Source organism: Acipenser ruthenus, chromosome 41 (genome assembly GCF_902713425.1).
Source record: "Acipenser ruthenus chromosome 41, fAciRut3.2 maternal haplotype, whole genome shotgun sequence".
In the NCBI taxonomy this organism is placed as follows: Eukaryota; Metazoa; Chordata; class Actinopteri; order Acipenseriformes; family Acipenseridae; genus Acipenser; species Acipenser ruthenus.
The window spans coordinates 1,573,478-1,591,665 of NC_081229.1; the positions used below are offsets into that span (position 1 = coordinate 1,573,478).

General features: G+C 38.1%; 2 protein-coding genes across 2 annotated transcripts in view; both read right to left on the bottom strand.

Moving 5' to 3' along the window:
• Positions 1-6,224, bottom strand: part of LOC117964903 (carcinoembryonic antigen-related cell adhesion molecule 5-like) — a 6,438-nt gene extending 214 nt beyond the window's left edge. Inside the window, exons 1-8 of the mRNA XM_034909686.2 lie at positions 6,218-6,224; positions 5,595-5,900; positions 4,960-5,238; positions 4,352-4,615; positions 3,610-3,891; positions 3,243-3,494; positions 624-722; positions 1-417 (exon numbers count right to left, since the gene is read on the bottom strand). The exon at positions 1-417 is cut by the window's left edge and continues 214 nt beyond it. Coding sequence (XP_034765577.2) covers positions 634-722; positions 3,243-3,494; positions 3,610-3,891; positions 4,352-4,615; positions 4,960-5,238; positions 5,595-5,900; positions 6,218-6,224 — 1,479 coding nt within the window. The 3' untranslated portion in view covers positions 1-417; positions 624-633. The remainder of the gene's footprint in view (positions 418-623; positions 723-3,242; positions 3,495-3,609; positions 3,892-4,351; positions 4,616-4,959; positions 5,239-5,594; positions 5,901-6,217) is intronic.
• Positions 6,225-7,645: 1,421 nt separating this feature from the next.
• On the bottom strand, positions 7,646-14,964 carry LOC117433820 (carcinoembryonic antigen-related cell adhesion molecule 5-like). The gene is made up of 10 exons (XM_059010612.1): positions 14,900-14,964; positions 14,563-14,657; positions 12,174-12,227; positions 11,677-11,940; positions 11,308-11,583; positions 10,934-11,188; positions 10,350-10,628; positions 9,298-9,561; positions 8,516-8,614; positions 7,646-8,309 (listed from the first exon to the last, which is right to left on the bottom strand). Exons 1-9 carry the CDS (start codon positions 14,962-14,964, stop codon positions 8,526-8,528), a joined length of 1,641 nt encoding a protein of 546 aa, XP_058866595.1. The 3' UTR covers positions 7,646-8,309; positions 8,516-8,525.
• Positions 14,965-18,188: the final 3,224 nt, after the last annotated feature.

Genomic DNA, 18,188 nt, shown 5'->3' on the forward strand with positions numbered 1-18,188 from the left:
GCCACACTGGTTTCAGGTTGTGTCACACTGCGACCTTGTAGTGACAGCTCAACAGGCAACCAAGCATTCTGGTTGGGCCGGTCTTCCTAATGCGGACGCAGGGAATGTGAGGACGAGGCAACCCCCAGACAGGGACTGTGCCTGCCAGACAAAATCTTAACCATTGTACAAGAGAGCCAGACTCGCTCGGACAAGCCGTTACAGAGCTGAGGTATTGCATCACAATATAGCTAGAAATATGAGCTGTGTAGGTGTAGTCTTCTGTGCTCGGATCACAACCACAAGTTGGGGGGAGAGCTCCATAATTATGAGGGTGTGTAAACAATTACTCAAGCAATCAAGCCTGATTACACAGTAAATAAAACATGCTACTCTTCCAGTCGTACTCTGAAGGGTTTTTTTTTGCGATTCATGAATCTGTACAAGAGATAAAAGACAATGGTTTAATTTAATTATTTTTGCGGTTACATGCAGTAACTAAAATAATTGTCCCATGAGTATCAAACCAAAACGTTTTTCCTCAAAACAGTCTTTACATGAGAAGTGCATGAGTTAATAGCCTTGACTTTCTTTAAAAGCATTTTAAATATGGTCAACACTAAACCCCGAGTGAATGCACTCACCTGCAGCATTTTACCCTGAAACACAAAGCAGAAGAACCAGAACAGCAATCGCCACCTCTACTGCATGTCCAGATGCCAAGGAAGCAGAACCATTAGAGTCTACAAGAAAACATTACAAAATAAAATACAATGTACAGCAGCCTTCTGGATGTCTTAAATAGAAAAAAAGCTAATCTAAGAACACTTGTAACATTTAAACGGTTATGTGATATGCACTAGCAACTCATCACTGCTTCCTTCTTCCTCATCTGTTCTGTATTTGTATTTCACACTTACGTTTGAGATATGCAGGTATTTCAAAGACATCTCTATTTGCTCTGTGAAAAATGACTTTCTGCTTCCTGGTACCTAATCACGTGAAGGTGTGTTGCATTTCAAATTCATTTCAAAATAACTGTGAGAAGCCTTGAATACTCATATCCCAGTGAAGAATTCAGAATTTATTGAAAACAACACGTTTAAACACAAAACAAAACACTACAAATAAACAGCACGATGGCCAAACTACAGACAAACCCGATCTAGGATATGACTGTTTAAGGCTCTTCACCGCTAGATGGGTCAGAGAAGGCATCTATTACAGCACCAGACTCAGCAGCTGAACCACTGAACCCTCTGAATCATTTGGTTCGCAAAAAGATTCACTGAGCCCGAAGCACACGAGGCGCTTCATGCTCCTTAGTGCCATCTCTTGGTAGATCTGCACAACTCAATACATTGAGAGTAAAGACAGCCCCTTCTCTCCAGGGAGAAGGCATTTCTCGGTTAATTGTTTGTTTGTTTTTTTTCGAAATTGCTTGGAATATTTATTTTACATATCAACCACACATGCGATTAACCAATAAAAACTTCTTAAATAATCATACTGGAAATATGTGTGTTGTCCAATCGAAAACAAGCTCGTTGCTAGAAATGGGAGGCGTAATTTGAAGAGACTTCAGCGCCGTAGTGTGTAAGTGTGTTTACAATAGATTCTTCGGGGCGCATGTAGTATAGCTCTAGCTGTATAGTAGCGAGGTGGAAAATAGTGGATTCGAATCCCTACTGTTTCCATTTTTAAAGAAATTGTGTACTCTATATCCTTTAAACACTTATAATAGATCGAGGATTTTTTTTTTTTTTTTTTTTTTTTACCAATAATGTTCATGAAGAGCTTTGTTTTGTACATACGTAATGTTTTTTTGCTTGTTGTTAATTTGAAAAAAAAAATATGTAAATGTTTATGATATATATATAAAAAGCAGTATCTTGATTTAAAAAATAATGTTCCTTTCAGCTTGACTGAAACACACACTGTGAACACAGTATTCCTGTCAGCTACTGCTAAACACCGTTCATGGGTCACATGACCTAGTGCTTAACCACATGAAGCTTTGCTTCGTCACACTGTTTGCTCAGCTGGGTCACGTGGGGTCGAATCAGCTGAGACTTCAGTCGCATCTCTACCCAGGACTTTAAGCCATTGTACTTTCACAAGGGTGGAAACGTTTTATGCCTTTCATATTGTGGGATATAGTGACACCAAGTGGTGGAGAGAATATATACTTGTATTTAATGGCAATACTAAAAGCGTAAACCACACACACTGGCACAATAAAACACGATGTCTGTTTTAATGAAGCAACGTTAACTCGTGCCAGTCCAGTTACACAGTGCAGCAGAACCCTTGCAATATGAGCATGTCTGATTCGATAAACTGGTTTTAATTTTTTTTATTTATTGGTGTAACAGGATGTAGATGTAGATGTTCCCATACCTCTTGAATGCCTATTTTCTCAATGTGAAATATATTGGACCCTGGCCAGCAAAGGGTTACAATATGCGTATACACGTCGGCGTCCCGATTAGTTAAATTGACCCCAAGAGGTGCGGCAGCGAGTCCAGCTCGGCTGGAACTGAATCACAGGTCCGTGTGGCACCCGTGATTACCCCTTAGCATTCCACAGTTCTGCATGTGAAAACTTGCTATGGAACAACGACAAGTATGCTGTAGTTAAAGTTACCTCTTGTTGGTGTATGCATGTTACCTTTAAACGGTTAAGAAAGAATACCATTTTAAGGAAGAGAAAAAAACTATTGAGTTAGTGAAACAGTAAGAAGAGATTTTAAAAACCATGTGTTTTCATACAGAAAGACAGAGCAGCAAAGCGATCCCTGAAAGCGTGCCGATGACCATGAGATTTTGCACACCCCTAATTTAAATACAGTGCGAGGGATAATCAACACATTAGCGCAACATCAAGTACTGGGAGCTCAACTTTCCCATACCTCTCCAATCCCATACCTCTCCAATCTTAGCAATTCATCAGCTGGGAAGTGCCATGCTACTTCTACAAATGCACCAAGTACAGTGAGCCTTTTTCTATTGAAAGATAATTGGGTTGTGATTTAGTATTGAACACAGATGTTTTCCCGCAGCATTTAATTGATTTGAGTTGCATACGGTACAAGTTTGGAGTGTCCACTTTTCGTCAAAAAATAGGTACACAGTATACATGCATTTGATTTGACCAACACATCTGAATACTCTTCGGGATTGCAAATGCACTTAACATTTCTTGAAATTAATGGAATGGTAACCAGGTAGAAATGTTTCCCTTACAAACCCAATAAACTCACCAGTCACAGTAAATTCCTTTACCACAGAAGTGTTTCTTCCAGTCACTGAGTTCCAGGCTACACAAGTGTAACTTCCCCTATCAGCATTGCTTACAGAAGCTATCTTGTATTGCGAGCTCTGGGCAGTCTCTGTCCCATTGAAATACCAGGTGTAATTACAAGGGGGGAGAGACTGAGCTGAACATGTGAATGTTACAGATGAGCCTTCAGCTGCTGAGTCTGGTGCTGTAATAGATACCTGCTCTGGTCCATCTGCAATACACACACGATAACTGTGAAGAGCCTTAAACACTTACACCCCAGTGGAGCAGGCAGAATGAGTCTGAATTCAGCATTCACAGAGAAAAGAGGATCTTTGGATACTTACAATTGACCTCCAATCTGTATCCAGCGCTCGTCACTTCACTTACAGGGTTACTAGCTTTACACTGATATTCTCCATCATCAGACTGCAGCACTGGGTTGAAGGAGACTACACTGCTGTCCACAGACAATGTTATTCTGTCACTAGTGGACAAGGGCTGACCGTCCTTCAGCCAGAGCCTTGAGGAAACAGTCTGTGATCCAAGCACCTCGCAGGTCAGGTTTAGAGCCTGGTTTGCTATTGGCTGTGCAAGGCTGGGTTTCACATTTACATTAGTTATTGGCTCTGTGAATAGAAGGGACAGAATTAGGAAAAAAAAGTTAAACTGTAAATGAGAACCTTGGCCGGGTCAAATAGAGCTCAATCTAAGAGGTTGGTTTCATTTTAAAAAGCGTGTACAAACAATTGATACAATAATTAATACTGGCTTTAAAAACATTCTTTAAAAACAGGAGTTAATAGAAGAGAAAAGGGCTTTTAGCTTTTATTTGTAAGTTGCTTCAACTGGCATAATTGCTTTTTTTTTTTTTTTTACTATTTACAAAGGCCCTTGATGAAGAAAATGAAACAAAAAGATTTGTTTATATAAATATCAATAAGAGAAAGAAAAACAATCTTGCATGGCTGCCAAGTAAGATTGCTTTTCTAAATATTTCTCAAACTACAGTTCAAGTTCAAGAAATGGCCAAACAAGTTTTATAAAATAAAAGTACAGCAGATATGGTTTTATAACTGAGTCACTTACCCACAACAATAATCTCTCTTGTTTCCTTAGCATATTTGAGGGTTATATTGTTATAAGCCCAGCAGGTATAGTTTCCAGTCTGATTGTGTTGAATGTGATTGATATTCAGCTGTGAGCCCAGTTTGTTAAGAGGGGCTCCATTAAAGAACCATTGGTAGTGAGCAGGTGGGCTGGACTGTGCAGAACAGGACAGAGTGAGGTCTGATCCTGCACTATATATCGGCTTTTGGGGGCTGATAGACAGAGTGAGGGATTCTGGTCCATCTGAAATGAACATTCATTTTAAAATGCTGTTGAACACAATGATTTGGTGTAAACAAGGAAAGTTACTAACATACACAACAAATGACATGTGTATGTACCATCCGCAGCAATTGGAATAATGTACTGTAAGCAACTGTCCATGCAATGTTTTATCAAATTCTGCCAATCCATTCTCAAGATAGTCTTTATTACCACGACAAGAATGGAATAAAAGATAACATATTTCCTGAAAAGGTGTGACACTGCTAAGAAATAGCATTCTAAAATCAACATACGACACACTACGTATCAAAAAAACCTTAATAATTCTACACACACCAATGCAAACACTGATCGGCACTCACAGCTCACGATGAGATGAAACGCCTCGCTGGTGCTGTTACTGACAGGGTTAAACGCATAGCAATACAGGGTCCCATCATCAGATCTCAACACCCTGGGTATGGTCAGTGTTTTATTGTCATCACTCAGGTGAATCCGCTCACTGTCACTAACCACAGAGCTGCCATTGAGCCATTGGTAGGAGACAGCAGAGCCAGAGGCTGTACAGGACAAACTGACAGTGTCATTGAACTCCACTGGATCAGTCACATTGGAGCGTACTGTGGGCTGGGAGACAGGTTCTGCAGAGAAGAGAGAAAATGGGGGAAGGTGGGGGTAGAAAATGGTTGGTGACATTTAGAAATGACCGCATAACAGTAAGCATTTTACAATAAATGTTTTTTACCCTTTCAAGGACACAGCTATCGCTTTGAGAGTTGTTAATATGCCTTGTTAATATTACAGTAAACATTGAGTGTCCTGCCAAGATAGGAACCTTTTAAATGATCCCCATACAGATTGTGCCTTGCAATAATACATGATTATTCAGTTATAATATTAATACATTTTACATCGCTATAAATTATATAATTCATCCTCTATCTATGATGTTGGCATTGTTAATGAATACTTTTCAATCTGAATGAACTGCACTCACCAAAAACAGTCAAGGTAGTATTTCCACTGAATTCAACTCCATCTGTGGTTTGACCCTGAACAAAATAATTTCCAGAGTCACTGAGTCTTACAGACTTCAGCGTCAGTGATCCAGTGGAAGTATTCACAGAGATTCTCCCTTTATATCCAACGCCCGAAACCACGGTAGAGCCGACCCAAAAGGCCAACAGCGTCTGTGAATTCCAGGATCCTGATTGTGGCACTGAGGGGGGGTTAATCTCAAATACCACATCATCCCCAATCTTCACAGGCTTTTTAAAAATGGTTACATCCAAACACCAATAGCCTGATGATAAGAACAAGAAGAGAACTAATAATAATAATAATAATAATAATAATAATAATAATAATAATAATAATTGATAATTAATAATGAAATTAATACAGAAAAAACTGCTAGCTATAGACTGCTACCAAAACTGAGAAAAAGCAGAAATCAGAAAAGCTCAACAAGAAAACCTAATAAAAGCCTGTCTGCAAGCTGTTTATGATTTAAGGTGAATCTTATAAGAAGCTCCATCACTGTAATATTGCACAAGGAGTTTGCAACCTGATTTACTCGACAAACACAAAAAGAGGTAAATCAATAGTTTCTGTCTTTACCGTTCATCAATGCAAAAATTAGTAGGGTTAGCACTGGTACTCGCGTGTTCTCCATTGCGCTGTGTACCAAACGAAGCCCCTTTGTCATTCACGAGAAGCTGATCAGACTGCTACTGTACATGCATCAGTCAGTCAAAAAATAAATATAGAATTAATAGCACTTTGCTTTGTATTTGTACAGCTATCGCCTTGCCCATATTTCCACCAATCAGACAACTATAAATAGTAAAAGGTGTGTTTGGTGCCAACATGACCAGTAACAATGGTTTTCATTTATTGTACTGTATCTGATTTTAAAATATATATTCTGTAGTTCTGACCTCACAGGTGCGTGTGTGGTTTCTGATTCACCTTCAATAGTTCACCTTGTGACAAAATATGAGGTTGGTGTAACCCAGCAGTTTTACATAAAAATACAAATAGTGCTCACTGTTTTTAAATCCAGGGATCCACACCATTCAGCAGGGACATCTGAATTTGAGGCACTGAGAGTCGTTATCAGAGTTTGTGATTCAGTGTATTGAAGTAAAACATGTACATTTTTTAGTAACGTAGTTAAGAGACTGAGCTATGCAGGTGCTAGTGGCATGGTATTATGGGGCAAATGGGAGCCACGACCGTACCCCATTGTAAGTGGTTCTGCAGCATAAAAGACCACCTTAGAATGAGGGAGCAAGGAACACAGTAGTATTAGTTGTAAATGTAGTAGTTTAAAACTCTGTTACAAAGAGTCATTCTGGCTGTAAATTAAGTCCAGGAGAGATGTGTTTTAAAAGAAACTCCCTTCCCTATATCAATATGATTCATCTGTGGGACATATCATTTGTATTCCTTTCCTTGTTTGTAGATCAGTATGCGATTAGAGTACATGATTCTCATGCAGTCAGTGCTGTGGGCAGTCACTTGTGTTGCTGGTTAACCACTATACAATATGTGTGCACATTTTCTTTGTGGACAGATGGCAGTGTGTGCATGTCAACTGATTTCAGATAATAGAAACAAACAAAACCAGCCCTACTGTATGTGTTAATAGAGCACTGACATATTGTACAATTGCATTCACACAAAGAAATCATCTATATCCTTAAAATGTATTGACTTGTATGAAAGTTGGTTGTTAGGAAAGGGTCTACTCCAGTGGTGCAGAACGAGGGTCATTTTAGCACAGCTATTTTTAATTGAACCAATTGGGCCGACACCTCTATTCAGACATTAATCTGTTAAGTATTCATTTGACAACCTCTAAAACCTGAAGTGGAATGGCCCTCAGGAACCTATTACCTTCCCACAGTACCTTTAAATACTGTGAAACTGTACCCCCTTTTTCTTTTGTACAGTATATTATACATGAATACTCACATTCATGCATCCCTGCTCTTAATACAATACATACTAACATACTAAGATAAAATAATCTGAAACATAGTCTTACGTTCAAGTGCATTTTTATTATTATTTGGGATTAGGTTACAACTTTAAGAAATCAAGCCAGCAAGCATTTGCAAATGTATTTTCCATTGTGTTTTCATTGTCAACTCCCTTATTTAGGTTGTGTTTAAAAGTCAGCTAATTTAAGAAAAAAATCTAACATATAAAATATGTGTCATTACAGAAAGTGTTGATTATATATGTCTAACTCCAGCGTCCCTACACGAGACCTAGTCTGTCATTGCGTGCCACACTGGTTTCAGGTTGTGTCACACTGCGACCTTGTAGTGACAGCTCAACAGGCAACCAAGCATTCTGGTTGGCCCGGTCTTCCTAATGCGGACGCAGGGAATGTGAGGACGAGGCAACCCCCAGACAGGGACTGTGCCTGCCAGGCAAAATCTTAACCATTGTACAAGAGAGCCAGACTCGCTCGGACAAGCCGTTACAGAGCTGAGGTATTGCATCACAATACAGCTAGAAATATGAGCTGTGCAGGCGTAGTCTTCTGTGCTCGGATCACAACCACAAGTTGGGGGGAGAGCTCCATAATTATGAGGGTGTGTAAACAATTACTCAAGCAATCAAGCCTGATTACACAGTAAATAAAACATGCTACTCTTCCAGTCGTACTCTGAAGGGTTTTTTTTTGCGATTCATGAATCTGTACAAGAGAAAAAAGACAATGGTTTAATTTAATTATTTTTGCGGTTATATGCAGTAACTAAAATAATTGTCCCATGGGTATCAAAACAAAATGTTTTTCCTCAAAACAGTCTTTACATGAGAAGTGCATGAGTTAATAGTCTTGACTTTCTTTAAAAGCATTTTAAATATGGTCAACACTAAACCCCGAGTGAATGCACTCACCTGCAGCATTTTACCCTGAAATACAAAGCAGAAGAACCAGAACAGCAATCGCCACCTCTACTGCATGTCCAGATGTCAAGGAAGCAGAACCATTAGGGTCTACAAGAAAACATTACAAAATAAAATACAATGTACAGCAGCCTTCTGGATATCTTAAATAGAAAAAAAAAGCTGATCTAAGTGCACTTGTAACATTTAAACGGTTATGTGGTTTGCACTAGCAACTCATCACTGCTTCCTTCTTCCTCATCTGTTCTTTATTTGTATTTCACACTTACGTTGGAGATATGCAGGTATTTAAAAGACAACTTTTACTCTATGAAAAATGACTTTCTGTTTCCTGGTACCTAATCACGTGAAGGTGTGTTGCATTTCAAATTCATTTCAAATTCATTCCAGCGGTCTAGCTGCAATCAGACGATATGACGTATATGCAGGACACAGTACCAGGGTCCAGCAGTTTATCTATACTGCTATATTTGAAATACTTGCATTGAAAAAATAATCTCAGTAAAAAAAAAAGAACTAGTAATATTGTTAATAATGAAGTTGCCCACGTAAAATACTGTACTGAATGTAACATAAAAGCATATATGCAGTGTACACATTAACTACTTGTATTCCATAACTGTGAGAAGCCTTGAACACTCACATCCCAGTGAAGAAGTTAGAAATGTACTTGAATTCAGCATGGATAGAAAAGAGGGGAGATGTTTTTTATGTTACTTACTATTGACAAGTAAGTTTTGTCACTTTCTGAATGTGCAAACCACATCACTTACCCACAACAGAGAGCTCTTGTGTGACCGCAGCGTATCTGCGTGTTATATTGTTATAAGCCCTGCAGGTAAAGCTTCCAGCATTGTCCAGGCTAAGCTGTGTAATTGACAGCTCTGAGGCCAGTTCCTTAAAATAGATTCCATTAAATGCCCATTGGTAGATAGCAGGTGGATAGGACTGTGCAGAGCAGGACATAGTGAGGTCTACTCCCACAAAATAGACTTGGTTTGGGGGGCTGATAATGACAACTGGGGCATCCGGTCCATCTGAAAATGAACATTCAAGTTAAAAAGTGAACTCCATGGAATTCCAATCAAACATCCACACTGTAGCAACCATTCCTCTTGGCCCTGCATTGGAGTCTGTAGCTAAAGGAAAAACTGCAGGTTCTCTTCAGAGAGAAAATGTAAGCACATTTTTTTCTACATTATTTTATTTTTGCCTTTCACATTATACAACATAATATTGTGCAAAGGACATAATAATGCAGCCAGCAACAGTTCAACATCATAGAGCTATTTTCCACCACAAATGTATCGCACAAGTTCTACCACACTTGATGATACAACTCTTTCTTCCTACAGTATGATTATCTTTAACGCAATGGTTTAGTCATGAAAAACAAACAAAGCAGCCGGATTCATGGTCCTAGTTTTCTGATTCAATTACTGATTTAAATCCTATCCCCTATTGACACTGTGCTGTGACAATGTGCCCGTTGCTTCGTTATGTGTTTGCTGTACAGCATAAAACGAGAGAAATACGGTGGAGTAATAAACAACAGGGCTTTATAAATAACAAATAATACATAATAAGGTTTGAGCTTAAAATTTAAAACCATGTGGGTTGAAATATGGGGATATTGCCTGGAATCTGTCAGTTTTATGCCACTGGAGAGGAATTACTTTTTATAACTTCACTCAGTGATTCATGGCTCAGTATGTTATTTGCTCACTCTTCCACCTTTCATTGACAAAACAGACTGAACACAAGATTCCAGGCAGTAGCATCTTTGTATTCCACACACTACTTTAGAAATGAGTGCAATACTTACAGTTCACAACGAGGTGAAACGGCTCGCTGGTGCTGTTGCTGGCAGCGTTAAACGCATAGCAATACAGGGTCCCATCATCAGATCTCAACACCCTGGCTATGGTCAGTGTTTTATTGTCATCACTCAGGTGAATCCGCTCACTGTCACTAACCACAGAGCTGCCATTGAGCCATCTGTAGAAGACGGCAGAGCCAGAGGCTGTACAGGTCAAACTGACAGTGTCATTGAACTCCACTGGATCAGTCACATTGGAGCGGACTGTGGGTTGGGAGACGTGTGCTATGGGTAGAGAAGAAAACAAAGGTGGGTTGGAACTGGATTTCACTGGAAATATTATGAGGAAAACTAGATTATTTTTGTATGTATTTATTGTTCAAGGATATACTGTCTTATATGCAGATTTAAATACGGAGTTCCTCATGCTGTGGTTGTTTGTTTGAATTTTCAAGACAAAGGCAACTGTTGCTGATGACCAGTGTCTGAAAGAAATGCTCCAAATAGCTTTAAGTATATCATGGTCTTTCAAATAAATGGATCGTTAGGGCAACAACTGGTCTCCTCCCTCACAAACTCATTTGACTTACTAGTCAATTGAAATTCCTTTCTGATTGAAGAAGTCTTCTTTCCTGTCACTGAGTTGAAAGCCTCACAAGTGTAACTCCCAACGCTGGCTGGCATTACAGGACTTATTGTGAAAACTGAGCCCTGCGCAATTTCTTTCCCATTGAATAACCAGGTGTATTCACAGGGGGGATGAGAGAGAGCAGAACACGTGAACGACGCTGTCGAGCCTATAGGATATGCATCAGGTCCTGAAATAGAGACCTGCTGTGGTCCATCTGCAATACAAACAATGCTTTGAAAAGCTTTAAACACTCACAACCCAGTGGAGCAAACAGAAATGTGTGAATTCAGCAAGCTTAGTGAAAGGAGGGAGATAGGTTTGTGCACTGCTTACAATTGACAACCAGTGTGTATCCTGGACTAACCATTCCACTTATAGGGTCAGAAGCTACACACTGATATGTGCCGTTATCAGACTGCAGGACTGGGTTGAAGGAGACAGTGCTGTTCTCTCCAGACAATGTTATCCTCTCATTAGTGGAAAGAGGCTGATCGTCTTTCAGCCAGCGCCACGAGTCAGCAGTCCCAGACACTTCACAGCTCAGACTGAATGCCTTGTTTTCTATTGGCTGTGCTCTGCTGGGAGATACAGTCACTGTAGTTATCGGTGCTGTGGATAGAAGAGGCAGCGTTTAACATGGTCAGAGAACAGATATTGTACAAAGTTTTGTCACATTCTGAATGTGCAAACCACATCACTTACCCACAACAGAGAGCTCTTGTGTGAACGCAGCGTATCTGCGGGTTATATTGTTATAAGCCATGCAGGTATAGTTTCCAGCGTTGTCCAGCTGAAGGAGTTTAATGGATAGCTCTGATCCTGATCCGTTATAAAAGACACTATTAAATGCCCATTGGTAGACAGCAGGAGGACTGGACTGTGCAGAGCAGGACATAGTGATGTCTGCTCCCACAAAATAGACTTGGTTTGGGGGGCTGATTGTCACAATGGGGGTGTCCGGTCCATCTGAAAATGAACATTCAGGTTAAAATAGTGACCACAATGGGATCTCATTCAGACACCAATCATACTGCCCCCTGTCATGAGATCCCACCACTAAAGCTACAGCACCTTCTTACACAAGAGACAGCTGACAACTCTGAAACATTATTCATACATTATAACTACATTTAAGATTAACCACATGCTGCCATCTTGCTAATGAATGCACACCCATGCAAACATCCATCAACACTCACAGTTCCCGTTGAGATCCAAAGGCTCACTGGCAGGAGACCCATTGGAGACTGCTGCTGTAGAGAGAAAGCAGAAGGATCAACTGTCACGTATGTTTAGGATAGATTAAAATGAAGCAATGGAAAACTTCTGCGATTAACGCGTTCATTTTTGGGGAGATTCGTTTTTTTTTGTTTTGTTTTGTTTTTTGTTTTTTTTAAACGCACCTTAATTGCACTCCTGTTTTGTCCCTCTTTGCATACCGTAATTAATTTCCTGCAATGCCAGGGTAGAATGAGTGTAGTCAATGTTTGAATATAAAATTAGTCACAGAACCACATTATGTAGCAAAGCACTCAAACTGAAGGACTTGTGAATGGAACATTTATTTTTTGAAAACTCTCTGATGGTTCATTGGATAGAAAGAGGGTTACTTGTATCTACTGTCAAAGTGAGTTCCATTATCACAGAAGTGCGTCTAGTGTGCTGTAACCCCTGCGTGCTAAACATGCTTTCACTTCTCAAAATACACGCTTGTAGTTTTTCTGCTACAGACAACAACAATACAACAGCAAACGAAACCTGTCAGTTTCAACAGAGTACTCTAAGAAATTCAGGATCACTGCGAACCCATGAATCAAGCTGAGTATAATACTATAACCAGTGCTATTGGATAGCTATAGACTGCAGACCCGTTAACATTGTAGCTTTGTTTTAGTTCAATAACCTCATTTATTATAAACAATATTATTTATAATTATGGAGGATATAACCATTATTCATTGAATGATTTGTTTTATTTAGGTAATTTGAAGTTATTAATTAAAATTATTATTATTATGATTATTATTATTATTATTATTATTATTATTAAAACAGCAGTGAAAAAACATCAGTTTATGAGTAACGGAAACTGTAAAGTGAACTGATAATTGTAAATGAAGTAAGGTGAGTAATACACTGACTCCACTGTGATTTAGCAGTTGGTTCAAACAATTTAACAACAATGCTGGATTGTAAATAAATATAAAACTATAAAGAGAATCCAGAAATATGGAAATAATATGGAATCCAGAAATATTTTTGGATAATAATAATAATAATAATAATAATAATAATAATAATAATAATAATAATAATAATAATAATAGTGTAGGTCGGTAAAGTTTGTGTTCTGTTCAGAGGAACAGGTGTTCTTGCTCAGCATGAGCTACCTACACAAAGTACGCATGCCCACACAAAATTCGCATTTTTTTTTTTTTTACTTTACTTCCTCCCTCTTCGATTCACGGCCATAAATCCGAGCTACCATTTTCGGTAAATTATAGCTTGTAACTTTGTACAGGTATCAAATACAGTTAATATTGCTATAGACAGGAACGCATCTATGGGCTATCCAAACCCGGTGTAGCATGAAAAAGTGCCCTACATGAGATAGTACACCCTGATTTAAATCACTAGATGTTTGTTTTTTTGTTTTTTTTGTTAAATCACTGATTTAAATCTTTTTTTTTTTATTTACTACCTATTTTATATAGTTTCTCAAGGCAAAGACATGAAAAGTATGTTGTTAAAGTTTGTAATGGAAATCATTTATTAACACGAGCATTTTAAACTCTTACTGTCTAAAAACGAAAACTCTTAGGGCTGTATTGTGATCACAGAGCAAATGCGAGTGCCAGCGCGAATGGCGTTCGCCACGGTTTTTCTGTGGCGCGTAAATGGAGCGTAGACGTAAAACGAACAAACAAACAAACAAACAAAATAGTGAAATGATATTCTGAAGACACGTCTTGCCCCTTGTAGGGCGCCTGCCCATCACTAACATATTCACTGAAGCGATTCAGATGACAGTGCAATGGGGTCCCAAATAGACAATTGAGCTCTGTGTTAGACTCGCTGAAACCAGGTTTATTTAGTGGCGCAATCAGGAACTTTAACAAATGAACACACTATAAAAAGCAAAGCAGTCCTAACTAACAACGGTGTGTGTTTGGACTGACACAGAAAGAGGAAATGAAAGAAAGAAAATCAAAGAAAAGAATGACTGGGATGAGTGAGGGGGGGTTTTCTCTGGCGTACTCCATCGCTAAATCCTTGTAGTTCACATTTAGAGGACGCTACAATGATAAATAATGTGTTTTATTTATGAATTCATTTAAGATTGAGTAATTTAGTTTGGTATGTAACTATTTACACATCACCATTTCCAACATCCTTAAATTTACAGTTTTGAGGTACTGTAAAGCTACAACTACGCTACTACGAAAGAAAATCCATAATTTAAAAAAAAAAAGAAAAATCGATTTAAATCAAATAAATCCGATAAAAAAAGTATTTCCTTAGCACATTTTTTGTTGCTTTTAATTACAGCATTAGAATACAGAGCTCAATGAAACGTGCTCAAAGTACCCGTTTTAACGATCTCTCCCCCTCGTCCAAAGACACCACCAAACTCCCAACAGTTCAGCAGCCACGTCACAGTGCGCAGGGTCTTCCAGTTAAAGCTACGGTAGCATTAGCACTACAAACCAGACGAATCATTTGTTTTGCTGTATTAATTCTACACTAATAACATTAATAAAATAATCTAACAGTGAAAATACTGTAACCTGGCCAGAACAATAGAAAATACAAATTTACAGCATATATACAGTATATATATATATATATATATATATATATATATATATATATATATATATATATATATATATATATATATATAAAATGTATTTTTTTTTTTTACCTTTTATCAGCGTCAAAAGAAGGAGGCTCAGCACCGGTGCTCGTGTGTTCTTCATTGTGGCGCATGAGTAATGAGTGAACAAACTCACTATCCGGGGAACTTATATCACAAACTCATCAGATTAGTCTGTTTAAATTTGTAATCAAAATAAATAAATCCGTATTTAATAATGAGGTGTTTTTTTTTGTTTGTTTTTTTAGGTTTGCTTCTGTTCCAACAAGCTTGAACATGCTTAAAAGAAACTGAAGACAACCTTCCCATAATTTTTTCAGTAAGCTATGCAGCTTTCCCATTGCTTCCCAATCTTCAACTTTGCCATACTTAACAGCATGTAATGTGACTGGGCTGGATTTTTGAATGTGGATCCACACATTCATTTATGTTAAAATTGCCCCTTCTAAAGTAACTGTTCCAGATTATAGAAAATACAATATAAATACATATATGCAACAGGTGTAATTACAGAAAGCATGGCTTCTTAGGAGCTGAGAACAATTAAAAAGGTAAAATTAAGCACATTATTAGTTCAATGAAGGGTTTAATTGAGTAATTGAGAGTGCAGTTGGAATGAAAACCAGCAGACACAGGGGTCCCCAGGACCAGGGTTGGGAAGACCTGCTCTAAGGGCACTCACAATAAGTAAATAAACTACATAGATGAGAGGCTCTCAAGGTCAGGGACAAAATATTTGTTCTACATTTGAAGAGGAGAAGATTATTTATGCAGCAATACGTTTATAACGATACTATCTGTATATAGCACCTTTCATAGTGGATCACCATCACAAAGCACTTTACAGAGGCAGGCTGTGAACTGTGCATTATATGCAGAGTCACTTACAATAGCACGTTGATTTAACATCTCATCCGCAGGACGCAGCGCAAGGAGGTTAAGTGACTTGCTCAGGGTCACACACAGTGAGTCAGTCAGTGGCAGATCCTTCTAACATGCTAGTGTCCACTGTAGCATAATTCATTTCCCCTGTAACACATATCATACAAAGCAGGTCTCTTCAATTGTAAGTGTAAGAGTCATTGATTTGAGTCTGCATAAGATTTGGTGGGAGATTCACGACTAGTGATTCCCTAGCTATGAATTGTGCTATAAATACTTTAAGCTTATAAACTAATGAATCTTGGTGATGTTTGAAATTGTAGTCATGACATATAAAGAGTGTGGCCAAGGTTAGTGAAAATATAGTCCAAATGGTGGTTTTAGAATGACCTGACTTTTTTTTTTTTATATCGCCACATGGTGGCAGTGTTGTTTTATTATTAGAAGGCTGTGGTGGTATGGTACAGATATGCGCCTGCTTTTTTCAAACATCATTATTGGAGAAGTAAGACACGTGGCTGTCCCTCGATGTCCCTCAGTGTTTGTCACAGTTTTCAAAGTGTGTAATTACTAAGTGGGATGCATTAAATGGTAAACAATATATATCGTTCCTCCATGTGTAATGCTTCGGGTTTTGAGTTAGCTGTGCCTGCGCAATGCATGCTAGTAAAACGCATCCACATTCACATTTATAAATATTATAAAATATGTTGTAGAGCATTATACTGCATACAGCTGACTCCACGTTGTTTTCCTGACTCATTAATTTTATTAGAATAAGCTTGGCAAGACATAAACACCAGATGGCAGCATTGCGGAACTATCCTGCTAATTACAGTCAAAAGCTCCAGAATTTTATAATTGACATTTATCGTTATCATTTACCCGTTTTTATTGGGGTTTAAAAATTAAAACCTTGCACACAGTGACAAGAAGATCAGTATTTTATTTAAAAAGTCGACGTTATATATATATATATATATATATATATATATATATATATATATATATATATATAGATAGGGCTTACGTTTCCCTTTTTTTACCAGTGAGTTCATGAAAAAGTAAATAAACAGAAGTTGGTGTTGACATTTTTCGCAGAGATAAACCATCTTTCTGTTGTAAAGCGGATGTGTCGGTTTATATCATTTAAAAAAATCTCACTTTTTAATTTGTATATTTTTTTTTAACCTCGAGTTTATCATACACTACATGTTCTTCGTTTAGACTTGCCACTGCGTCACATTTCCGTCGTGGAGTCTTGATATAAGTCATTGGCATTAATCTGGTATTGCAGGGTATTGTTAGATTAGTGTTTGCACTGTAGTTAAATATTAAGCTCTTTAGGAGTGAAAGCATTTATAAAACAGCAGTGGGATATGCGGTAATATAGAAACCTCTGTGACAAAGTCTTTCTCATTTTCTTCACTGTCTGTTCAAAACATTTGTCAAATAACTGTTTCTTTGATATACACTTGTTATGTTAATGAAGTTGTGTTCCCAAACTTCTAAAAGTGTCGCCTCTGTGTAATTATTGATTGACATGCCTGCTACTAATCCTTTAAATTATTTAAATATATATATATTATTATTTATTTCTTAGCAGATGCCCTTATCCAGGGTGACTTACAATTGTTACAACATATCACATTATACATTATTTCACATTTTACAGATATCACATTATTTTTATATACAATTACCCATTTATACAGTTGGGTTATTACTGGAGCAATCTAGGTAAAGTACCTTGCTCAAGGGTACAGCAGCAGTGTCCCCCACTGGGGATTGAACCCACAACCCTCCGGTCAAGAGTCCAGAGCCCTAACCACTACTCCACACTGCTGCCCATATATATTATATATATTTTTAATACTGTTTTTGGTATTTGCCTGCGAAAAAAAAAAAAAAAAAACTGTTCTTGTTACAACACCACATAACCACATTTAAGCTGTATGCAGCATGTCAATCCCTTCAAACTAAACCATCGCAGTATATTACGTGCATTTGAAGCTGCATGCAAGCAGATTCTTATGAGAAAAGATACAGAAAAGAGGAAGCCAAGGAAGTACCGTTACTGTTGCAATGATTTTTGAAATTGTGGTGGCTGTCTCTCTAAGTACTGCAGTACAGCCCTGGGAAATATGAAAGCAAGGCTTCTCAGTGATCTTTACCACGGATCATCATTTTGCTATGAATGTGCACGAATGAATGTGGTTGTTCTTTAAAGGCTGTTTTGATGGGATAAAGTTTGATACTCATGAAACTGTTCCAGGACTGTTAACGGTGTCTTTGACAGTGTGCAGCAATAGTCAGATTCATGGAAAACTTTAAATACAAAAAGAATGTTCTTTTGAGCCTTTCAGCACTGCAGATCTGTAGTATAGGAATGACAACCACACTTCCAAGTACTTGCTAACTGTGTGGAGCACACACGTCATTAAAAGAGCAACAG